The sequence below is a fragment of the Zasmidium cellare genome (genome assembly GCF_010093935.1).
Source record: "Zasmidium cellare ATCC 36951 unplaced genomic scaffold M409scaffold_53, whole genome shotgun sequence".
Taxonomy (NCBI): domain Eukaryota; kingdom Fungi; phylum Ascomycota; class Dothideomycetes; order Mycosphaerellales; family Mycosphaerellaceae; genus Zasmidium; species Zasmidium cellare.
In genome coordinates this window covers 178,440-201,891 of record NW_022986997.1, presented here as the reverse complement: position 1 = coordinate 201,891, position 23,452 = coordinate 178,440, and the positions used below count along the sequence as shown (strand labels likewise).

General features: G+C 54.5%; 8 protein-coding genes across 8 annotated transcripts; 1 reads left to right on the top strand and 7 right to left on the bottom strand.

Annotated features, from left to right (window-relative positions):
• Positions 1–903: 903 nt before the first annotated feature.
• Positions 904–2,061, bottom strand: M409DRAFT_70719 (uncharacterized protein; the record flags this gene model as incomplete). The annotated part of the gene is made up of 2 exons (XM_033818864.1): positions 904–1,601; positions 1,653–2,061. The coding sequence occupies 2 exons, from the start codon at positions 2,059–2,061 to the stop codon at positions 904–906; spliced, it is 1,107 nt and encodes a 368-aa protein (XP_033660889.1).
• A 512-nt stretch (positions 2,062–2,573) lies between these two features.
• On the bottom strand, positions 2,574–4,306 carry M409DRAFT_29612 (uncharacterized protein; the record flags this gene model as incomplete). The annotated part of the gene is made up of 2 exons (XM_033809550.1): positions 2,574–3,700; positions 3,763–4,306. The coding sequence occupies 2 exons, from the start codon at positions 4,304–4,306 to the stop codon at positions 2,574–2,576; spliced, it is 1,671 nt and encodes a 556-aa protein (XP_033660888.1).
• Positions 4,307–7,335: 3,029 nt separating this feature from the next.
• On the bottom strand, positions 7,336–8,463 carry M409DRAFT_70717 (uncharacterized protein; the record flags this gene model as incomplete). The annotated part of the gene is made up of 3 exons (XM_033818863.1): positions 7,336–7,734; positions 7,791–8,151; positions 8,204–8,463. 3 exons carry the CDS (start codon positions 8,461–8,463, stop codon positions 7,336–7,338), a joined length of 1,020 nt encoding a protein of 339 aa, XP_033660887.1.
• Positions 8,464–9,092: 629 nt separating this feature from the next.
• Positions 9,093–9,468, bottom strand: M409DRAFT_29610 (uncharacterized protein; the record flags this gene model as incomplete). The annotated part of the gene is made up of 2 exons (XM_033809549.1): positions 9,093–9,284; positions 9,349–9,468. The coding sequence occupies 2 exons, from the start codon at positions 9,466–9,468 to the stop codon at positions 9,093–9,095; spliced, it is 312 nt and encodes a 103-aa protein (XP_033660886.1).
• A 4,961-nt stretch (positions 9,469–14,429) lies between these two features.
• On the bottom strand, positions 14,430–14,881 carry M409DRAFT_60397 (uncharacterized protein; the record flags this gene model as incomplete). The annotated part of the gene is made up of 2 exons (XM_033814466.1): positions 14,430–14,672; positions 14,774–14,881. 2 exons carry the CDS (start codon positions 14,879–14,881, stop codon positions 14,430–14,432), a joined length of 351 nt encoding a protein of 116 aa, XP_033660885.1.
• Positions 14,882–16,305: 1,424 nt separating this feature from the next.
• Positions 16,306–16,927, bottom strand: M409DRAFT_60396 (uncharacterized protein; the record flags this gene model as incomplete). Its single annotated transcript, XM_033814465.1, has 3 exons — positions 16,306–16,584; positions 16,647–16,706; positions 16,736–16,927. 3 exons carry the CDS (start codon positions 16,925–16,927, stop codon positions 16,306–16,308), a joined length of 531 nt encoding a protein of 176 aa, XP_033660884.1.
• A 1,514-nt stretch (positions 16,928–18,441) lies between these two features.
• On the bottom strand, positions 18,442–19,146 carry M409DRAFT_29607 (glycosyltransferase family 1 protein; the record flags this gene model as incomplete). The annotated part of the gene is made up of 2 exons (XM_033809548.1): positions 18,442–18,781; positions 18,836–19,146. 2 exons carry the CDS (start codon positions 19,144–19,146, stop codon positions 18,442–18,444), a joined length of 651 nt encoding a protein of 216 aa, XP_033660883.1.
• Positions 19,147–21,436: 2,290 nt separating this feature from the next.
• On the top strand, positions 21,437–23,235 carry M409DRAFT_70716 (uncharacterized protein; the record flags this gene model as incomplete). Its single annotated transcript, XM_033818862.1, has 7 exons — positions 21,437–21,659; positions 21,713–21,843; positions 21,886–22,014; positions 22,070–22,200; positions 22,253–22,427; positions 22,484–22,835; positions 22,889–23,235. 7 exons carry the CDS (start codon positions 21,437–21,439, stop codon positions 23,233–23,235), a joined length of 1,488 nt encoding a protein of 495 aa, XP_033660882.1.
• Between the last annotated feature and the right edge of the window lie 217 nt (positions 23,236–23,452).

Sequence of the window (23,452 nt, the reverse complement as noted above, 5' to 3'; positions counted from 1 at the left end):
AGGGGATTTCCTGATCGGGGATTGAAACGAGCAATGAGAGGATGTGATCATTTTTCCACTCTGTTCGGGTGTGTGGGAAAGCATGGGAGTGCTGCTGGATTGCTGAATCGAATGCAAGTGGCGAAGCCAGAAGAAATTTTAGGCTTGAACAACTTCCAAGAAGTATTTGACGCAAAACTCCAAACCCAGTTTACTGTGAAGAGCTGTTTGAATAGCTTGGCTTGATCTACGAGGAATCTGCTGAACCAACATGGGCCTTGGAGAAATTGAACAGTAGCGTCACCGGTGACGGACTCCTTGAAAGAGATGACCAGCTCGACGACCAGGAGCAAGTTCCCAGCCCAGATTGGAAATGTACTGGCCGAATGAGAAGAGGTGGACTGGTGTTTTGATCATGCTCGGTTCTCGACTTGCGTCCGGCAGTCCCATCAGCAGCGTTGAGCCTGCGAGAGAGTACTGTTCAACTGTTTAGTGAGAGATCATGTAGATTTCGCAAAAACTCGTAGATGGTACTGGTAATCGTCTGACCCAGCTCGGAAGAGCGCACGGAAATCGAGAAGAGAGGAATGACGTTTTCGTGTATTCTCGACTTGCCTCTGGCGATGCCATCACCAGCTTTGACCAGGTGTAAGAGTCGTCGTCCACAGTTGACTTGGCCCTGTCCTTGCCAGGGCGAATGGGGCAAGAACTCGTCCAATCTGTTTGCAGCCGTCTGAACAATTCAGCTGGGAGAAGAGTATGAAGATCGAGAAGGAAGGGGTGGTGTTGGAGTTGGTGTTCGTCATCACTTGGATGAGCGGCATCTATTGTATTGATAATGTTAATTATCTCTCACAACATCGGCGCGGGAAGATTAGAAGCAATGCAATCCTCACAGCTCCTCTCCTCCTTCGATATCCCCACTCACTCCTGCACGCCCACCATCTTCGCCGAATCCACCCAAAGCGTCTTCGCCCCCTCAACATCATACGCCCAGCTCTTATACCCGGCCACGCCACTCTGCGCATCATCATCAATCTTCTTCGCCACGCCCGCATCATCAAGATAAATCCCGCCCTTGCCCTCGAATTCCGGGCTTATCGCCGCCAGAACCTGCGTCGCGGCGCCCTGTTCGACGGATTTGAAGACTTTCTGGAAGACCTCCTGCTGCACGAGGGGCCCGAAGAGGTCCTCGACTCGCTTGTCCATGCCGCTCCAGCCGGCCGTCAGGATGTTGCCGGGGTGGACGGAGAGGCCTTGCAGGCCTTGCGAGCCGAAGCGGCGGGTGATTTCGTTGGCCATCCAGATGTTTGCTGTTTTGCTCTGGCCGTAGGCGACGATGGGGTTGTAGTGGCCGACGTCGGTGTCGTTCTTCTCGAGGGCGGTGAGGGGGTCGACAACGCCCTTGAGGGGCTCTTTGAGATCGTAGTTGCCGACTTGTACGGTTGAGAAGTTGTGGGCGGTGCTGGCGACGGTGACGACGCGGGATTGGAAGGTGGGTGTGGAGGATTTCAGGAGGAGGGGCTTGAGCAGGGAGAAGAGGTAGAAGTGGGCGAGGTGGTTGGTGGCGAAGGTCCTTTCGAAGCCGTCTTCGGTGAGGCTGTAGGGGATGTTGGCGATGCCTGTAGACAATGTTAGTTAAATTGTGCAAGTAGTACAGATATTGGACATACCAGCATTGGTAATCAGCACATTCAACTGATCGCTCTTCTTCAAGAAATCCTCCGCACCAGCCTTGACGCTCTTCAAGCTCGAATTGTCGAGCAACACAAAGTCAATCTTCGCATTCTTCAATTCTGCATCTTTCTTGCCCTCCTCTGCAAGCTCCTGCAGCACTTTCTTCGCCTTCTCCTCGTTTCTCGCAGTGAACCACACTTTCGCTCCAGTCTTGGCGAGTTGCCGCACTGTCTCTTTTCCAAGACCATCGCTGCCGCCGGTAATGAGGAAAGTCTTGTCGGGGAACTTCCCAATAACGTTGTTGTCTTTCAAAATTTGGTATGCAGTTGGTCGTGCATCGCCAGGTCCATTTGGAGAAACATGTGCTTCTTCGTATCGATTCTTGATTCCAAAAGTCGAAGACATCCTGAGCTGTGTGTTGGAATGGAATGAGGTGTTGCGTTCTTCACCCTGCAGCGGCAGCTCGATCCTCTTGTAGCTACTTTCTGACCCATTGCATTATGACTTTCTGACCTGCTTGGGTAATCCTCTGACCACCAGCCAGGGTCCTCTACCATCAGGTAAGCGTCAAAGGATTCAATGGACCCACAAATCCTTCAGGTTGCATAACTCGCAGCTTGCCCCGATTCGGTGTACGGTACGCAGCGCGGTCGATTGTGGCGCGGAATGCTGTCGAACACCGGAATGTCTTCCCTGGGGCATTTGGAGGTCATAGGGCTTTATGCGAAGAATGCCGGACATGCCTATCGTATACCCTAAGAGTATATCCTCGCAGGAAGAGCTGCAGCTGAGCATTCGCCGAGGGTGCGAAACATCCGACGCGGCGGAACGACTTCCCGACAAACCAGGGCTGATATACGGGCCCGAAACGTCCTCGAATGCTTCTTGCGTCAGCGGAACGAGGTCCATCAGTCCCGTCAGTTGATATTTCCATGCGCTTTGAGCCGCTCTTCGTACTTCTTCAACGATTCCTGTCTATTGAAGACATCTCTCTCCCACCTCTTCATATGCGCTGAGACCGCCTTTGTCGCCTCTGTTGCTTCCTTTGGTACGCTCTCGGCAAACTCCCTGATCATGTCAAAGTACTTTTGCGAATAGGCAAGAACGTCTTTCGTCCGCTCGATCTTCGTCGACATCTCAGGCGGGCCAAGAGACTTCATGCCCGTCGCTTCTTGAAATGTCCACCCGGGACAGAGTCGTTCGGCATCGGCTTTGGGCGATGCAAGTGCCCTCTCGTGGAGGGTTAGGCGATCAATGTGGTGTTGATGCTTGATTTCGAGGATTCTGATACTCTTCTCATCGTCTCCGTACGCATCTTTCCAGTTCTCCGGGCGTTGCGTCCTCTCCGCGGAGCCCGACATATCAACTCGCATTTGCTCATACTCCCACAAAGGCAAGTCTTCCTCTCGTTGGGCTTTTCCATCTCGACCATACTTGGCCACTTTCTCCCGGGCTCTCTGCAGCTGTCTGTCATTCCACATCTTGTGTCCCTCCTCTTCGAAAAGCTTGAACCGGGCGCCCCATTTTGCATCAAGATCCGATGCGTTCTCGGCCTGGTGTTTATGCTTCTCGGTCTCTGGGCTGGGAGCCCAGCGCTCACAGCGTCTCACCTGCTGCAGAGGCATTTTCGAAAAGTGCCTCGCTCTTTTGGCAGCATCCGCACGAATCATGTCGATTTCGAAACCATCTCCATTGAAATCGTCCGGCCAGCCGTTCTTCGGGTACAGAGGTCTGACGAGTTTGGGGGTCTGCCAGATTCCGCGTGTGTGCTCGCCTTGGCCAGGGATTTCCTTCAAGTCTCGATAGTATTGGTTGATGTCTCGGAGCGCATCAGTAGCATCTCGGCTGAAGATTAGTTCGAGACTGTTCTGGTTCGTGAGATTGAGAGCCTGTGGGCGATCCCATTCAGACATTTGCTCAACGATGTCGAACCCTTCGTCGTATTCAATTTCTTCGGCTCGATCTGCTTTGAGGCCGTCCAGCTCGGTTTGGTCAAGCTGGTCCTCATCATCCCAGAACTCGCTGCTTCCCTCAGAGCCTTCGTCTTCATCTTCATCATCCTCCCCCTCACCCCATCTTCATCCTCTCCCCAGCTGCTCTCCCCACTATCCCCCCAATTACTCTCCGCCTTCACCACCTCCCCATACCAAAGCGGACAAAAGAACGGATCCGTCGAATTCCTCTGAATCTGGTCCAGGATCCAAATCCGATGCCCCCTCGCATCGTACACAATAATCGAGGAATGATTCCCGCAGTTCGAAAGCGGCGTATACCACGGATGCATATACTCGCCCTGTTCAACATCGAAGCCCTCTCGAGGCGAGGAGTAGCAGGGATCCCGTCCTCGCTCGACTTGCCGAGGGTCCATATGGTTGTAGAACTCGCCACCTTGGAAGAAGTCTCCGGCGTCGGCGAGGTCGGTGTCGATGTAGGGCAGGATGCTGTAGAGGTAGATGATTTCTGGAGAGAGTTTGTGTTTGGTATATGTTTCTCGCATATCCGTGATGTCGTGGGGTCCTTTGATGATCCCGACCGGCCTGACGTACCGCATTTCGGCGAGAGTGGTGTAGATGGTGAGCATCAGGTCGGCCACTTCGTGCAGGCGGGCTTGTTGCTCGGCGGAGAGCGTGGCAGCTTCTGGAATGCTCATCATGAGGTTGTCCGTGAAATGTGAAGTTCATAGCCTGAAGATATGGCTTGGCGATGGTTTTGATGTTTCGAGGGAGGCACGCACCCGTCGGATCCTTCCGATCTCGGGTGCCTGCCGGTGCCTGGAGCTCGAGTTTCAGTCTGGGAAGTTGAGGGACGAATGGCCAACCAAATGATAGTTTGGACACATATCGTGGCCTTTGAGTGAGTGAATGAATCGGGTTCAGTGGATTTTGGCAGTAAGAATGGGGATACTGTCGATCTTCCAAAATGCCAGCATTTCCCATCACATTGCTTCTGTCACGCCACTGGCCAGGAAAATGTCGAGTTGCATTGCTTCCTCCCTGCCTCTGCACTTACCAGTGTTTGTCCTCTCAGCCAGCGGCTGCATCGATGGTTGCTCTACACCTGCCAATGATTTTGTACTCGACGCAAGTTTGTCGTTGAAGGCTCGATGGGAAACCTCATGCTCAGTTGGCCTCGTCGAGACACATACACTCCTCGCTGTACGAAGACAAACATGGCGCCGCCCTGGTGAGTTCGAAGTGACAACGACCCAGCTTTTGGTTGACCCCGTCCTTGCTCGCATTCGAGCAGAGATCCAGTTGCCACTTTTCAGTATGTTCGACGCTGAGGCGGGAGTGATGGTGTCTCTCACGAATTTGTCTCGCTTCTCCGTCGTACGAATGATATCAGAGCACGGACCAGCAGCCATCCAACTCTGTCATAATCTTGATGACCGAACAGAGCCGCGGCAAGATGAACTCACCCCGACCCGTCGAACATGATCGATATGCTGATGTGCGGCGTCGTGGCCGGCGTTTGACAAGTTTTGCATAGTTTGTGGACTGATGGAGCAGGCTGAGTGTGTTTTGGTGATTTCCGTGGAGAACTGTGTGTGGCCCATCTCTGTCACTGCCTCTCTTCCTCTTTCTGTTTGTCCTCCATCGGACCATTTGCGAGCCTTGACTTTGCCACGGGTTCGCTGAGAACGTGTCACCGTGACGATCTCTCGCGTCACTGCAGTCGTGACGTTGAGGCGGACTGCGGTTCTGTAACTCGCGTTGGAACACGCCCTCTACCACTGCCCCTACCTTCCTGGCGGTGCTCTTGCGAGTTCTTGTAGCTGTCGTTTGCTTCTCTGGGGGAATGGAGTGGCGGGCCAAGATGGCTTTCGTGTCGGTGGGTGTCAACGTCGTAGAGGCGTAGCGGCAAATGTATACATATTAGCTGTAATCATGTGTCAACGTCGGCACCCAGCGGCAACCGATCTTTGCTCAATATCTTCATGACTCACCCGTCCTCATCGTTACCGCTGTACTGGCAGACGCGTTGGCCGGGCGTGACGCGCTGCCTTGCACGTCAGGTCTCGCAGTCGCACGTTTTCGACGATTCGCGTCTTGCATCTGTTGGTATTTCATGATGATATTGCCTATGGTAAGAGGTCGTTCATAGCCATGGAGAGAACACTGGCCGTCGCAATCGCCGCCATGACCGCGACCCACAACAACGCGTCGATGCGCCATCACAACAAGCCCTCGACCAACGCGATGGCACTTCAACACACGAAGAGACCACATAGAAACACGAACAGGATCTACGATTCTTCTCCAACCGCCAGCAAAAGCCGGTGAACTGATGAAAAAAGCAATGTGCGTAACTTATGTAAAGACCAAAAATTGTGAGCCGAGTGCCGCTGAGCCTTCGCAGGTGGAACTACCGCCGCGATGTGCAGTGCAGGGTAGGGCCTAGTGATGGTGATGCGTGAGCTACCGATCACTGCGAGATCTGTCAGTATTGATGAACGATGATGATGGATGATGAGTGGTAGTGGTGGTGGGTAGATGGTGGATGGATGAGAGATGAAGGATGACTTACCAACTCTGGGCCATAGGCTTAAGCCTAGGGCGTGAGGAAGAAAGGAAGAGAAGTTGGAAGTATGAAAAGCTGGACTAAATAGCTGGATAGTGGCCCGTGCACAAACTGCCTAAGGCATTCACAAAGTCTGATAGATACTGTGAGGGGCGACGACGTCAGGGGCTATGGCGGTGTTAGGTGAGGCGTGTGTGTCGGGGACAGCAATTGCGGCGGGTCAGGGATACCAGCACAGGCCATGTACACATACGATCGTTCCCTGCCGCGTATTACAGCCCTCCTGACGCGCTCGCAATATGTTCACGCGCCATGTGTATGTTCATTGCCACCTATCGATGCTCCAGCCGATTACCAGCGACTGACGCGGCATCAACGACCTCGGTCTCCTCATCTCCATAACGTCAAGCCAGGAACACGAAGGCAAGTCAAGGGAGGATGACGATGTGTGACCAACGACTCTTGCCGATAGTGATGTGAAACAGAAGGATACGCGCACGAACTGCCGTACTCTGGTTTGTCGCCATGCTTGACGTTATCTATTCAGTCTCCTCTACATCGGCTTCCATTTCAAGTTGTCTTCCGCTCCCAAGATCGAATGCACGTCGGGCATCGTATTCGCGATTATGTCCCCGCCTGCAGACACATTCTCGCCAGACTTTTCAATCATTCCTGTCTTCGGCACGTCCTGTACACAATCCTGCGCCGTCACACTGGGACCGGGGGCCTCCCACGAGCAAGAGCATCGATTACGACAACTTCGACAACGTCAATGCCACTGGCGGCGAAGTCACGCCTCGTCGTGATGGTGGCAAAGATGATAAAGGAGGTAGAAGCGAAATGAATCGGAAAGATCTCTCCGCCCTCATAGGCGAGGCAATGCACGAAGTTGGCAAGATCGACGATCAGGTGCCCAGAAGTATCCCTCCTGAGCAGCATATCCACCTCTTTGGCAAATTCACGACTGACATCGTGGGATGTAACCCCCGCCACAAGGCGGAAAGAGTCAGGTCGTTGGGATGGAAGAGGAAGCATACAGATATGAGGCAGACGTTCGTGGAAGAAGCGCTGCCGATCTCGTTGAAGGAGAACAGATTCAAAACATCTGGGCTGGCCTTGGCTTGATTGACAGATTGACAGATTGACAGTCTACAAATGTCAAAGCTCAAGGACAACCTTCTTCCCACTAACACCCTTCTTGTTCTCGTCGAGAGCTTTTTGGATGCTCTTCAATCCTTGGCCTATAACCCACGGCTCGGGCAAACACAGCAGCTTGCCGCTCTCCAGCGCCGCTGTGAGGTATTCTCTCCAGATTGGATGTGTCACGGGACCGAAGCCTTGGATGGCTCCGACTCGAACGCTCGCTGGGACGCTTTCTGGGGGCGTGAAGACCACTGTCAGAGTCCCGCCACCGAGTCTCTCCAGGATCGCCAGTGCACGTTTGTAAGAGGATTCTGGGATGGAGACGGCGTCGTAGATGCCGATCAAAGTTCCTCCGACGTCTTTGACAGCGACGATGGCGTCTTCGACAATGCTGGGGTTGTTGTAGTCAAGAACCTTCGGGTTGTCAGCACATCAGATGGGCCTCAACTCGTTGACGCCCGATGTCTCACCTTGACAGCCCCAGCTTTCTCACAAAGCTCGCAGTTTTTCTTACTCGCAATGGCAACAACCTTCACTCCACTTGCTGTAGCAAGCTGGGTCGTCACGGCACCAACGGACGAAGATCCTCCCCACACTATCAACGTCTTTCCGATCGAGCTCGGCGTCAGCGTTGGATATGGTAGACCAAAGTAGCCTCCCTCGGCCGGCGAGTACAGCCCGACAGCTGCGGTGTCAACAGCGAGTGGGAGAACAGCAGCCTGACTGTACGAAATCGATAACGGAATTTTTGCGGTAGCCGTTGCAAGCACCGATGTATACAGCGCGAAGCCGCCATCGCTCGGATCGCTCGTCATGAAGCTCACGGCATGCCTTCCCACGAATCAGTCAAGCCAACAAATCGATACGAGCCTCCGAAACTCACGCAAAAACCCTGTCCCCATCCTCAAACCCCTCCACACCCTCACCAACTTCAACCACCTCCCCAGCAAGATCAGCACCAAGCACATTCGGCCACGTCTTGAAAACAACGCCGAACTCCTGGATTTTCCAGTCCGCCGGGTTTGCTGCTACGGCGTGGTTGCGGACGATGAGACGACCTGGTGCAGCTTTCGGCATAGGGATTTCGCCGACTTGGAGAGGCTGAGTGGCGGCGTGGAGCCAGGCTGCTTGGTTTTGAGGCATTTCTGCTGTGATGGCGTTGATGATCTGTGGGAGTTGATCTCGAAGGTTCATGCACATGCCCTTCGTCTACGGCGGCTTCATATACTCCCAACACCTCCCACAAGCTTACAAACCCAACCTGTCCAGTTTCTGACCTCTTCGCCACCACTTTCTAACAGCCCATTTTGGGATTTGGTCATAGCAATTTAGTGTGGTCGGGTATCCCAAAAAGGTGATGGAATCGGAGCTCGGGTCCGGCTGTCAGAAAGCGGTAGATTCTGACTTCGGCTGGCGTGGATCCTTCGCTTGCAGGGCAAGCTTAATATAATGGATGATAGAGGCATTTGATGCTAGACGCAGGTGTATTGAAGCGGACGAGCCCTTCATACAATAGTTGGAGGCTAAAGGATGTAACCTGGTTGTATAAAGGTGTGATGGGAAGGGCAGTAAGATGAGCCTCCGTGGAGAAGCGTGAGGATACCTCAAACGCCTCATGCGTCCTATCATGTCTTGAACGCCCAAACGTTCAAGCACCTAAGATTCCAGATCGTTATGTTGTTTTGGCATCAGAAGCAGTTCCTCGATACCGGTCAGCGTTCCCTGTTGATGGCACCCAGCTGCCGTACCTCCCTTTATCGTGCCTTGCGAGACTACCTCTTCGCCTTGATCATTGCCTTGCCAACCTGTGCATCAATGAACAACCCTCTGGCAAGTGCTCCAACGCCCTTTGCAGATAACTCAATGAGAATGCTTTTCGGACTCATCTCCAGTGCAATCTCGTCCCACTCGTTCGTGGCTTGGATGACAACAGTTTGGCCCTGCTTCATCGAGACCTGGTGCAGCTGAAACGGATATGATGGCAGGTCTTGAAGGTCTCGTGCGGTGTAATGCTAAGATCCTTCCCACCTCGTTGAAGCTCTGCAGGACACCTTCCTTCTGCTTGCTGGGGAATATCAGATAGATGACGGCGTACTTTCCAAGTTCGACGGTGGAGTCAAGATCCTCCTCCTCCTCTGACACTTCCATGCGTGTGGTAGTCTGGATCTCGGCTGGATATGCCGAGCGGTGTAAAGCTCAAGGTCTCCGTTCTTCTGGATTTCCTCCTTCATATCGAGAGTTTTGATCTGATTTCCCATCACCTCCATGGAGTGGTCAAACATGCCTTGGTCACTCTGTCCGTGGAAGCTTGCAGCTTGGCCAAGAATGCATCCCGTTCCACGAGCCTTGGTCCCCCTACTTCTGTGGATCCGGTGATCTTGGCCGTAGCAGCGATAGCACCCGGTCAAGCTGGTCCAACTGGTGCGAGCCCCGCCAGAGGCCTTGAATCAACATCCAGTGCGTGTTTCTCAGACACCAGATCTTCAGCTTCAATCACCCCAGCTTCGCTCTCAACCACAGCATCATCCATATCATCCTCATAACACAAATACGCCGGTCTCTTGATGCTCACGGCGACATCGCTCAGATATCAAGCTCCTGTTGAGCGTCTCCTCCGGTCGTCGAGATTATCGACAGCTGGGTTTGCTCGTCACCAGTATCCTCCATCAGCTCACCCGTATGCCCTTCCCTCCAGCGCGTTCACCTCTCGTCTCCATACGATCGGCTTGCTCTCCCCTCTCTTCCACCTCGGCACAGCCTCTTACTTTCCGCGCTGCCGTCTTACCAACGTGCTTCCTCTTCACCTCCTTCGCCCACGCCTCGACCCTCTTATCGTTCAAGCGCGCCAGCTTCAGTGGCTGAGGAACACCCATTAGCAGCGCGGGCTTCGTGCGCTAGCTCCGATGAGAAGGTGCCGTCTTCTTCACTCCAGAGACTGGGTAGAGAATCCGATGGGGTCTCGAGAAGGTGCCGGTCAACTCGACTTTTCACTTCATGGGGCGTGATGTGGTTTGAGGTGTATACGCAGGCATAGTTGGTGTAATCGGAGGCAAGCTTGGATAGGTAGTGGTATGATAGATGCGATGCGGGGGTCGTGTGTGTGGCTTGCTGAATGGAAGATAAAGAGGAAGCGGGAGGGCTATGACCAGCGTAATCGGATAAGGGTGCCATAGCACACCGCGATGGCACGAATAGGAAGTGAACATTCAACACAGGTTTCGAAAACAAAACGAAGTACATTACAAAACTACTCTAAAACCTTCCAGGCAGAGGCCCATTGTAAAAACTATCCGTTTCCTCCTCGACCTCCCTCTCAATCTCGTCGTCCTCATCTCCATCACCCTGACGTTGCTGGTAAGCCTCCCCATACAGGTCTTCCTCAAACCTCTCGCCCTCCTCTTGATCATCTTCGACTTTCTCACCTCGCAGACTGGCCAACAACCGACTGTTTCCCCGGAGCTCGTCTTCGATGGATCGACCATGGTTGGCGGGAGGCGCAGTCTGTTGCGGCGGACTGGCAGCTGGCGGAGCGTTGGCCTCTTGTCCTGGCGTAACGCCGAGCTCATCCAACAGCTGACCAAATGCCGTAGCCCGCTGCGTGGCATCGGGAACTCTGCGTTCTCCAGGGCCAGCTCGCTGCGAGTCACGTTCGATCACCCTGGCCATGTTCTCCGCTTCGTCTGCAGGCGGAATGCGTGACCGCTCGCGAATCTCGCTCTCGTCGTGGGCAAGGCCGCCGGCGGATGGAGGAGCTCTGTCCGGACCAAGGCTGTCTGAAGACCCCGTCTCCCGTGGTCTCCTCATCCCTGGCCGGCGGAATGACTCTCGTGGTGGAGAGTCTGGGAGGACAGTGATATCTTCCGTACCATCTGCCTCCGCTCGACTCTCGTCGTCCTGACTGGAGTCGACGGGTGGAGAGTAGGCTTCGGTATTGTCGTCGGCAGGAGCTGTAGTAGCTGGAGGAGCCGTAGACTGGGTGACTGGAGGCTGGACAGGGCGGGTCGGCCTGTGAGTTGATGGTCGAGCCCGTCGAGGCCTTCTCGCAGGCGTGCTGGCGTCATACTCCCTGTTCAGTCCTGGCTCAAAGCGAGCGAACTCGTCTGTCGTGATCCCAGCAGAATACCATCGACCATCGCCCAGCTGAACTATGGGCCGGTCAGGTGTCGTCGGTTCATCTTCTGCATCCAAGGCTGCTTGAAGCTGCGCTTCAAGGTCCGCTGAACCGTCCGAATCATCGTCAGCTTCTGCTGGCGCCTCAGGTGCATCTGTCGCTGGTGCAGTAGTCGTGGTAGCGAGTTGGCCAGACTCCGTCGTTTGGGTGAAATCGCCCTGTTCAATTGTGTCCTCAATGCCACGAACAATGACCGACGTTCTGTCTGGGTTGTCTTCGACGAAAGTACCTCGCTCAATGGTGTTCTCGATCCCACGTACAATGAAGGACGTGGAGTCTGGATCATTCGCCGTTGGGGCATCTGTAGGCGGAGCATTCGAGGTCGGGGCATTCGATTCCGGGGCATTCGAAGTGGGTGCATTCGCGGCAGGACCAGATGCGCTTGGTGCATTCGTCGATGGGGCGTTCGATGCAGGGGTGTACGAAGGCATAGTCGATACATTCGTATACGAAGGTATGTCATACCCAGAGGGCACAAACGAGCTTGGTACATTGAATCCGGTAAGAGTCGTCGTCGGCCCCCTCGTGGTCGATGCACCCGGAAGCTGGAAGGCGGGAGGATTGTTCGCGTGGTAGTCTCTGAACGCTTGCGTCCTGGGGTCGTTCGGGTTGTGAAGGTTTGCCAGGATATCTCTCAATCCAGCAGTGGTGGCGTTCTCTGGTGGTTGGGGGGGTTCTGGGAGTTGCATATCGTCATCGTCGAACCGTAGACCGAGAGGAGGAGCGGTCGGGAATGTGTTTGGCCTGCGGGAAGAGTCATCTCTGGTACTACCAGGTCGCGTGGGCGTGGTAGAGCCTCCGAAAGTAGTGTCGTCGTGCAGCAATGTGCTGTCGTCTGCTTCACCATTGGGTGGAGCGTCTCTTGGTGGTAGAGGAGGGCCAAAACGAGGGCTGTCGCCGAACAAACTCGTGCGCGACTCATCGGCTCTGATTGTGGAATCGCCGACGCCATAGTCAGTCGCCTCCCCTGGGTTCGAGGGGGGTGTTATAGGCAGTCCCAGATCAGATGGAGTGAGCGGCGGCGAGGGTCGTTCCTCAATTACGGAATCGTCGGTCGGATTGGCTGAAACACGATTTCCATTCTGCTGAGCGGTCGAGTTTGGTGCACTTCTTGCAGGCTGACCACCAAAGCGTGGTGGCGGTTGAGACGAAAGTTCAGGCAATCTTGGGGGTGGCGAGTCCGAGATGACTGTGTCACCAAATGCGTCGTACGTGATATACTTTCCGCGGCGCCGGGCTGTGTCATGTAGCCGATATGGCTCACCAACCCGGTCGCCAGTACGTGGCGGGATGGTGGGTGAAATATAGGACGGTGATTGCCTTGGAGTCGAGGGATCAGCTTGTGGCCGCGCTGGAGTTGACGGAGCAGCTGGTGGCTCTACTTGAGTCGAAGGCTCATCTGGCTGCTGTGCTGTAGTGTAGGGAGCAGCAGGCGGCTGTTCCGCAGACGAGGGATCAGCTGGCGGCTGCGCTGTAGTCGGAGAGCCCTGGGGTGGCTGCGCTTGAGTCGATGAACCAGGCGGCGGCTGCGCCGGTTCAGCCGATTGTCTCTTTTCGGGGGTAGCTTGCGGTGTTCCTTCGTTGGCTGGTCGGCTGCTATCGAAAGGATGACCGACAATATCAGTGAAGTCTGGATCACGATGATATTCTGGCGATCGAAGCGAGACGCTGCTAGGCTCTGCATTTGGTGGAGTTGGAGAAGGACTGTTCTGAGGGACGAGTGGGCTTGTAGTTGGCTGGTACAGTGGGCTTGTCGTTGGAGGTGCCACATATGGTGGGCTTGCAGGCTCAGTCGTTCTCGTGATGTCTGCCGGAGTGCCCATGTCGTCGGGACCAGGGCCACTGGACGGATCAATGAGATTCTCTTGATGTGGCCGGGGTGGTGGAGTTGCGGTGGGGGGCTGATTGTTGCCTTGGGGCTCGTCATCGGCTTGGGGTAGATTTTCACCAGCAGTTGGAGGTGCCTGGTTTGGAGGCTGTTGCTCGACTGGAGGCTGTCCCTCGACAGAAGGCTGTTCCTCAACTGGAGGCTGATCGTTGACCTGGGGCTCTCCATCGTTCTGAGCTGGCTCTTCATTCTGAGGCTGTTCGACTTCTGCATCGCCAGAGGTGCGTGGCTTCTTTGGTGGAGCTTCAGCATCCCCATCGTTGGTCGCAGGCTCTACTGGCTGCTCCTCTCGTGGGCGCTTTCTCTTTCCGCCCGTTCGAGAGGAGGATGTCGCGGGCTCTTCGGGTGCAGCTTCGCCGTCATCGTTATTGTTCTGCTGGGGCTGTTTACCCTTCTTCCTCGTCTTCGACGCTGTAGTCTTCTTTGATGCAGTCTTCTTTGGTGCAGCCTCGTCTTCATCTTCCCCATTGTCATCGCCGTCATCGTTGTCGTCCTGCTCGGGCTGTGGACCGCCGCTTGAGGCAGCCGATGTTGTGGTCTTCTTCGCAGTTCTCTTCTTCGGAGCGGCCTTCTTTGGTGCAGCCTTCTTCGTTTTCTTGGGGCGAGGCTTGTTCGGGTCGTCCCCAAACTCGTCTGCATAGCGCTTTGGCGGCTGCCTGTTTCGTGAAGGTCGTCCAGACATCTTGATTTTCGTCTCCTATCTGCGTGGATGATTCACAATCGTCGCGAATGATGGGAGAGCGCAGCGACATATACATCCTTCCGCCGGAAACAGCACAACGAAGGCATGTTCTTTGTTCTCCGACAAATATCCGCATCGGGAAAGCCTGGAATGCAGTCAGCCGGCATTGTTCTCTTTGTCTTCGCGGCAGGAATGCAGCACCCACGCTTCTACATCTCAATGTGGAAATGGTCGAGCCCGATCTCAAAGATGGCGTTTGCAGGCAGGTAGTACTGCAATGCCACGTACAGGACCCACAGACCGAATGCGGTGAGGCAGACCTCGAAGAGGAAGATCGACATGCTGGGCGTGGGACTGGTTGTTGGTCTTTATTCTCGACCGCGTCGTCGTCGCTGCTCTACTGGGGATTGTCGTCGTTGATTCTCAATGTGGTGTTGATGTCGTTTCACATTTCGGCGCCAAGTCGGCCTGAGAGCGCGTGCGGTGAAAACAACTTCTCGCAGCTCCAGCTTCAACTTCTCTCCGACAAGAACTACAACTTGGAAGCGCGACGGCAAGAGACCGCACGCTTCATGGACAGTGCCAGGCATGAAGAGGAGCGATACATCACACTGTGATCGTTCTTCAGCTGTGGCCGATCCTAGATTGAGTGGCGTCTTAACTGTCCGCGATCCTGGAGGTCAAGGGACGTGTGGTTGTGTAGACGGCATACATACTTCTCTACATAGCTCATGTTCACTCCATCCACGGTGTGGGATGCTCCACGGACAGTGTTGTGATAGATGTTTCCCAAAGACGACTCTCGCCGCACGCTCTTCATTACGCCCGCTTTCAAGGCCCACCTGCAAAGCCCACGACAGCCACGAAGTCGGCCGGCAACCCTTCGAGTATGAGAACGATCTGGTAAGAATTATCCCACTCTCGGATGCCTTTTTGAGCATATATCAGTCACTCTCACTGACGATCAACAGGATTCCAAGTCCGGCGCAGGCGAAACGCCACATCGCGCACGAATTCAAGAACGCGCTGTCAAAGCACAATCATGAAGAGCCTCCTACGGCTTCCACCTCCTATAGTGCTGGGTAGCGCACGAAAGCAACATGAGTCCTCACCTGACTGCTTTGCTGCTTCAGCACCTCCACATCCTCCATCGTCATCCGTAACCAGCTCAGCGGCGTCCGATCCGGAGAAAGAGAAGATACTCCAAGCAAGACCACACCGTCCGCCATCGCACGATCTTCGCAGCTCTTGATGCTGTCAAGCCGTCCATCACATACCACCCGGAGACGTCTATATCAGCGGCATCCATCTCTGGCCCACCGAACCTTCCCATCGAACTACGAACCCACTGCACCGGCCTACGCTCACACGTTCAATTTCAGCCTCAGAAGAAGAGGAGAAGGAGAGGAGAGACGTCAAAGGTGATTGGAGAATGATACACTTGGAAGGGACCTTCGAGGGCAACTTCCACTTTCAGAAACAGGCCGAGCGACATACCTCCCACGCCTTCGGCCAAGCTCAAAGCGAAAAAAAAAAGAACAAGAACAGCAATAAGAGATCGCACTAAGGAGAATTACCGTTCAGTTGCAGGGCTGCATGTTCGGAACTAGATGAGGCTACGCCGACTACAAATCCCCAATCTTGGCACAGTGTTGCGGCAAACTGAAGGAATGGGAGATGAAGAGAAGCAACTTTACTTGACAAGGTCAGCAACAGCGATAATGGAAGGCCCGCAGAGTACAGACCGATCTTGGGCAGCAAGGAGCATTTTTCCCGGTGAGATCTGACTCGGGATCGTCCTCCTACCTCCAAGACGAGCCCAAAAAATGAGGGTCAGCGGGCCTGAGGTCGCTGTGCTGGTAGGTCACAGATTTCACTTGTCGACATGGGAAGTGAGAAAGTGAAGAAGCAGTCAGTGCAGTTGTGCTCTTTGCCCCCAGTGAACGGCCAGCGGCAGCGGTAACCCCGGACGGTTCTTCTGTCTATTAAGTCAACCAGGAGCAGAGACGACCCCAGCATGCTGCGTCAAATCAGGAGCAGGGCTTCGGCCAGGTGATACTCAAGACCAAAGAGACGCAATGGCACATGACCAAATCATCAAGAAAGAGCATTATGCATTAAAGAGAGTCATCCAGATCATAAACCAATCACTCATAACGTCATCAATCCAATCTATCCCGCTCTCGCTCTATAACTTCACTCCTCCCACTTCCGCCTCCCAACCAACTCCCCTCCACTCACCATCTACCAACCCCAACGATTCCACCCACGGCGGCCATATCCATACCCGCGGTAAGCATTGTTATACAAGTAAGCATTGCCGTACCCGCGAGCATAGGCGTTGATGCCCAGGCCATTGAAGTAGGCGCCGTAGCCGAGCCCGTTGTAGGAGACGCCGGCGTTGATGCCGCCGGGGAAGAGCCACTGGTCACCTTGCTTGGCTTGTTCGCCCTGTTTGGCTTGGGCGCCCTGCTGGCCTTGGTGCGCTTGGTCGGCTTGTTGGGCTTGGGCGGCGGCTTGGGCCTGTGGAGAGGTCGGTCAGTCGCTTGCTGTGTTTGGGAGGGTCGTGGTGGATGTGGACGTACCTGCTGGGCTTGCTGGGCCTGCGCGTCCTGCTCAGCACGAGCGTAGAGGGCGAGGGCGTCCTGTGAGAGGAGCGTCAGCGGGTGCTTACCATGGAGAGGAGTTCGAGGGAGAGAGGGAAGTAGCGGTAGGTTGTTGATGTTGATCGTTGGAGAAGGTGGGTTGAAGGGGAGGAGGGGGAGGATTGTCGTACTTCTACATCCAAAGGCTGAGGGATTGGCCCGGCGATGGCGCTGCCGACCGCTAGGGAGGCGATGGCGGCGGTGATAAGTTTGAGCTGCATATTGATGGCCTTGGTGTTGCAGATGAGTTGATGTGGTGGATGTTGGTGAATGATCGTTGGTCTACTGGATTGCTGTCGATGCCGATGAGATTGTGTTGCTGATGATGTCCAACTCTGCTGAGACATCTTGTCTTCTTATACCATGCTTCGAGAAGTCTTGGCCTTGCAACGGAGGAACGCAGTCCGTTCGTATACAATGCCCACAGGCATCTGGAGAAGATCCGTACGAGGCCGCTGGCTCAACTCCATGCTGGCGTGGTCATCTTCACCAAGAAGATTGTCCATCCTTTGCCGTGGTTCCGATCTTGGAAGCAGATCTTATGCACGTGAAGCCTCGTGGGAAGCATGTGCCAACAAGCTGCTGTTCTTGGAGTCTATGGCAAGGTTCGGGTTGGCCAATGGCGGTCATGCTCGGTGTCTGACTGACAGCGTGCCATGCACGGCAGTTGAGCGATCTCGGTTTCGCGAGCATGCTGGAAGATGTCGATTGGCTGATGGGGTGTATTTTGGTAGCTAAAGTCCATGTTGAGCGTGTGCGCGAGGTCTGCAGTCCCAGTCTCGTGGATCGCATGGCGATATCCTGGACTTCCGATGAGGAGGCGTTCGACGCTCCGCGCACATGGTGTCCATGGATCCCACGGAGGTGGTAGATGTCTGTGTAGAACAGGATCAGAATAGAGTCGAAGATGTCATGAACCGCTTTGGCATGAACAGTAGAGCCAGTGAAGAAGCAGTAAGCTCCAAGCCAACACCAATGGCAGAAATATCGGACATCTTCTCCAATGACCCTGCCCGTCCACCTCCCACGTGCTCAATGGCCTTGTAAAGTCTGCTCCGAATAGCTCTTTCTTGGCCCGGGATTTCATCCAGAACGTTCGGACAGCGAGGAACGACGACTGGCTGGACGACGCTCGACGTGAAGTCAAAATTCTGAAACAATCGTCTGATCGCCTCGGAGGATGCGGATCATCACTGGGATGGGGGTGTTTCAGAATTAGAAACAGTCGTTCGACAGCGCAGGTCCTGGTTGGCTGTGGAAGTCTGTTTGGAGAATTCCATCGCACTGTGTCCATGGGCAAACGCGCTGGTTGGATGTGCGACAGGTCGAGCAGTCATTGCGTGAAGAGAAGCGAGTTGCGGCCAACATCGCTCGGACGCATGAAGTTGGAAGATGGTGATTTGTGGGCGAGAAAAGGTCGGCAATGGACATGATCACGCCTAGTCATCTTCGACTCATCTCAACGAAAGGCATTCAAGAGAAGAACACCAATCAAAGGAAGGCGAGATGGGAAGCGAGTGGAGATACTGAAGTTAAACTGTTTTTGTGTTTTGAATATCTTTTGTTTCATGTGTTTTTGGATTTTTCACCGAATCTCTGACACCCGCCAACGCGAACATTCCCTCTTTCCAAGCTTTCCTTCCGCCCTCATCGGTTCCGTTGTAGTTGTTGGGAACGTCTTCGTCGCAATGCATGTGCTCTGTCTCCATGTTGTGGTTGGTGCGAGTGACGATGATCAGGCAGCCCAACGAGTCTGGCAAAGAATGTCTATCCAGCTGTGGTAGGTTGAGTTTGCTTCGAAGATGAATGATGGCGTGAACATGCCGTTCTCGACACAGATCCTCATCAGCTCTGCTGGATCGCCTGCGACTTCCGCAGATTCGATGCCGTGCTTCTCTACCCAAGGCTTGAACTCTGCATGGGTAGCGATGAGGAGCTCGTGGTAGTTTGCTTGGAGGCCGTCGGTGCGGAGAATGGCGATCTCACGGCGAGCTTGAGATCTCTGCACACGCAAGGTTCGGCCGAGCATCGTCATGCCGTGGGCCTCGTCTATGGCACGGTATGCGTTGTGGCGGCTCTAGACAGCGTCAGTGAGATGTCGAACGTTGGCAGGGAGGCATGAGACGTACGTGGTACTGGAGGAGAGCCCAGGCTTCTCCATCATCGTGCGCTTGATGAACACGCTCACCCGGCCGTACTGACGTCCCGCCGCCACCGCCAGCACAGTCGTCTTCGGCTTCTTGGCCGGCGGTGGCAGCACGTGTGGCGGTTCGGGGGCTGAGGCCGCCGCCGCCGTCGGCGAATCCGCTCCTGCTTCTTGACGGCGGCGGCCGCGGACGTTGACGCGGCGGTCCCCTTCTGCTGGAACTGGGCCTGGGCGGCGGTGGCAGCCAGCCGCTTTTGCCTGCGCGAAGGTCCGTGGGCGAGGTGCAACAACCATCAGTTGAGAGAGGAGCGGTGGAGTCCCCGCAGATTGTCTTTTCTTTCTCCTCTCCCAATACGGCTGGCTGTTGCAGGTGGAATGACGGTTGAGTCCCCGTGGTTGTCTTTTCTTCCATTCCACCCCTCACCCACCTCCTGTACGAACGCAAGGCAAGCAAGCACTGATGGATGGTCAGTTGGATGTTGAGCGGTGGATGGAGGGAAGGACTCACAACTGCCGCGGCCGCGCCCGCGGGACGGCAGCGCTCTCAGCGAGGCGCGGGTGTGCTCCGTCCGGAGCTGGACATCGCCAGCCTGCGTGAGATGAGAGTCAGTGTGTGTTGCCGTGGACAAGAAGTGTATGTGGTGGAGATGGTTGGTGTCATGCTGGGGAGGTTGACGGTGCAGAACGTCCACCGCCGCCGTGAGGGTGACGACGGATATGCTGGAGATGGAGATACTCGTACTCTTGTGGTTTGTCGTCGGACTGGGTGGACTGACCACCCGTTGATGGGAGCAGCCTGTGATGATGGCGCCGGTTGTGGTGGTGGTGGTGAGGAGAAGAGGAAGAAGAAGCCGCACAGCTGGACGCGGAAAGGCGACAAGCTGCAGTGAAGCTTGGACCACAAGCAGGCAGCGACGTCAACTTCACTTCAGTCAATTTGATCAGGCGTTTTGATTGACGTGTAGTCAATTCAGAGCGACTAGCGGCAGACCCTGCTGCGGCAATACGAATCTTTGCCGCAAGACCTCTTCGATACCTGCTTCTTCTAATCCTTCAACACGCTGAAGCACATCTCTCACAGCTCCGAAGCATGACTGGAAACACGCTAGACTGTTGTCGCCCAAGACCCATTGCCTTGAAAGATAGGCAGAAGAGACCAGACCAAGCACGAAGGAGGAGTTGACACGAGGGCGTCCAAAGCCGCGGAATCCGTTGCGGCGTAGTTGTTCAAAAAGCATCTGCTCCATCCTGGCTTCGGGCAAGGAATGCCCTTCTGTTCAGAGTGTCACCATATTGTCCGGCGGCTCCACGATCAACACTTCATTGAAGCTTCAACAATCCTGTCTGGCACGATTCCCCGAGGGATGGACATCTATTCTCTGCTCGTGCGAGCAGACAACGTGACAACACCCTACTCCCCAACGTTCAGCACACTCTTTCGTGGTATACCCGCACTGGCTCGGTGGTCCAGAATCAAACGGTTGGCACCTCATTTTCCACGCGTCATGCTATAGACATGGCTGAGACCGATAGCAAGTTTTACCAAACGATATGCAAATACCCTGGAAGGGCTACATGACGAAGGATGCAAGCGCTGGTTGAGATATTGAAAGTCTCCAACTCCGATTTCCCAACAATCGACTTCTCTGGATCGGGTCGCACGAGCAGCTTGGACAACACCGTCTCTGCCTACCAGCGCTACCGAGGGCAATGAGATTCTTGAGGCTTGCTGGAGTGTTGGAGGAAGTGTCTGGTCTTGAAACGAAGTGCTTGCCCGCAGCTAGCACTTAAGATCAGGCAAGAAGTACATATCTGGCAGGGATCGAGTTTTGGCTTGATTTCGAGACTCTCCAACCACCATTCGAGTATCGATGTGCGAGTATATCAAGCTCAGACCCAGTAGCAAAGACATCCCCCGGCCTCATGCATCTGACTTCACGCATGCCAAACTTTATCCTGGATACCGGAAATCTGGATGTTGGTGTTCTTGATTTCAGAAGAGATATCTGTCGCTGTGTCCTTCCAGCAGTTCGAATTCGGAGGAGTAGTGTATTTTCACGAACCTTTGGCATCGCAGAAACCTCCAAGACGTCTTGGGACCTTTCATCCCCATTCACGAGTCGCGAAAGTTTGAGCAAGACGCCGAACACGCGTTCGTGTGTGATAGAACAGCTCGGGAAACATCCCTCGACGCAATGCAACATCCATTCAAGTCAACATCAAACGAAAACAACCAGGTACTCCTAGATCATCCACAAGCTTTTGTTGGATACGTACATGGTTGTCTTCGATCTGCAGGATTCCGGCCCGTGGGATCCCCAGATTTGCACATGGCTCCCACGACGACCGGCAAGCATCATCCATGTTCAGACAACGATAACAACTTCAGAATCCAGACCCTTCCAAGGCTTCCATGAGCGGCCAGTGCGGATTCATCAAACGCACCATGTCTGAACCGGTCGTACGGCAAAGACGGCAGCGTGCTCGGCAGCGTCTCCTGGCAAGGGCGATGGGGTCTTATATCAGACGAAGCATCCTTCGCTTCTCGTGTTGGTAGCTTGGCATCTCCGGCATCTGCATCACCATGGCGAGCCCTACCGAGAAGATCAAAGTGCACCATGTCGAGAACTTGGGTGTCAGCAGCCGCATCCACAGCGAGAGCAGCAGCGACCATACCGGACTCGATGAGAAGAATACGCCAGACTATCGTGACCCAGAAGTAAAGCGGATATGTCGAAAAATCGACTGGCACCTGCCGCCGGTGTTGGCGTTGCTCTACCTGCTCTCGTTCCTGGACAGGACGAACAGTATGTAATCCAAATACAACTTACCGTAACAACACTGACATGCTTCCTCACAGTCGGCAACGCCAAAATCGCCGGCATGACCAAAGACCTCCACATGACGGGCTCTCACTTCAACATCGCCCTAACCGTCTTCTTCTTCCCGTACGCCCTCTTCATGATCCCATCGAACATGGTCCTCAAAAAGGTCAAAGCCTCAACCTGGCTTTCATTTCTGATGATCTGCTAGGGAACGGTAATGACGATGCATGGCGTTGTACAAAGCTATGGACAGCTGTGTGCGGTAAGAGCTTTGCTTGGGCTGTGTGAGGCGGGATTTACACCTGCGGCGAGCTATCTGCTCAGTTGTTGGTACGCAGTGAGTACATCAGTGTGCTACCAAGGGACAGAGTGTGGATGCTGAGATTGTGTAGCGATTCGAACTTCAAACCAGAATGGCACTCTTCTTCAGCGCCGCAACCCTGGCGGGAGCTTTCTCAGGCATTCTGGCCTATGCAATTCAGCACATGGAGGGAACCGCAGGATATGAAGGTTGGCGCTGGATGTGAGTGTTTTCCATAACAATTCTCAATCATTTCACTCACCTGCATGTCCAGCTTCATCCTCGAAGGCATCGCCACAGTCGCAGTCGGCATGTCTGTATTCTGGATTCTGCCCAACTCACCAGCCACCTGCCGCTTCCTGACCGACCGCGAGAAAGCCATCATCGAACGTCGTCTCGCTGAGGATGCAGGCACAACTGATGGACATGTCGCATCCGACGACAAGTTTGTAAGATCTCGATCCTCTGACACATCGTCTCTCCAGTATAGCTAATTGTCCTCCAGCAATGGTCCTCCCTCTTCTCCATCCTCACAGACTGGAAAATTTGGCTCTGGGGCGTCGTCGTCTGCGGCCAATCCATCCCCTTCTACGCCTTCAACTTCTTCTCGCCCACCATCGTCAAAGAGCTCGGGTACAAATCCTGGCAAGCCCAGCTCATGGTCGTGCCCATCTACGCCGTCGCCTGCATCGCCACCGTCCTCTTCGGCATCTTCGCGGACTGGAGGCAGCGACGCTGGATCTACATCTGTGTGCCGTATGCGATTGCCGCGGTTGGGTTTGTGGCGTTGCTGGCGATTCCGCATCCGAAGATGCCAGGCGTTACGTACTTTTTCTTGTTCTTCATTCCGCTTGGTCGTGAGTCCCACCCCAACCATACCAAGTCTTTTATATCCTAACGACGTATCTAGTGTCAACCGGCGTCGTCGGCCTCCTAGCCTGGGTCGCCAACAACCTCGCCCCCTCCTGGCGCAAATCCATCGGCATCGCCTTCGTCGCCTGCCTCGCCAACCTAGGTGGCTCCATCGGCTCCAACATCTATCTCGAAGAGGAGAAACCGCGGTACTGGCTCGGCTTCGGCTTCAGTCTGGGTGTGCTGTCTGCGGCGATTGTCGCGTGCGTGTTGTTAAAGGTGCTGTTGACGAGGGTAAACCGGCGGAGGGAGGCGATGGATGTCGAGGAGATTAAGAGGTTGTGGAGTGAGGAGCAGTTGCTGGCGATGGGGGATCGAAGTCCGCTTTATCGGTATGTTACTTGAGGGAATGTAGGGAATGTGGGATTGAGGTCTGGGGAGGGATGCTGAGATTGGTATATCACGGCCACTATATCCGATGGCCTTGCATTAGAGCTGATGAGTAGGCTACGCCTAAAGAGTTCATGATCAGGTCTTCATCGCCTGGACATTCCATCCATGGAAACGCTTCCGTGCTGCGCTTTGAATCAAGGTAGCTCAAAACAGATTTAACAACCATCCC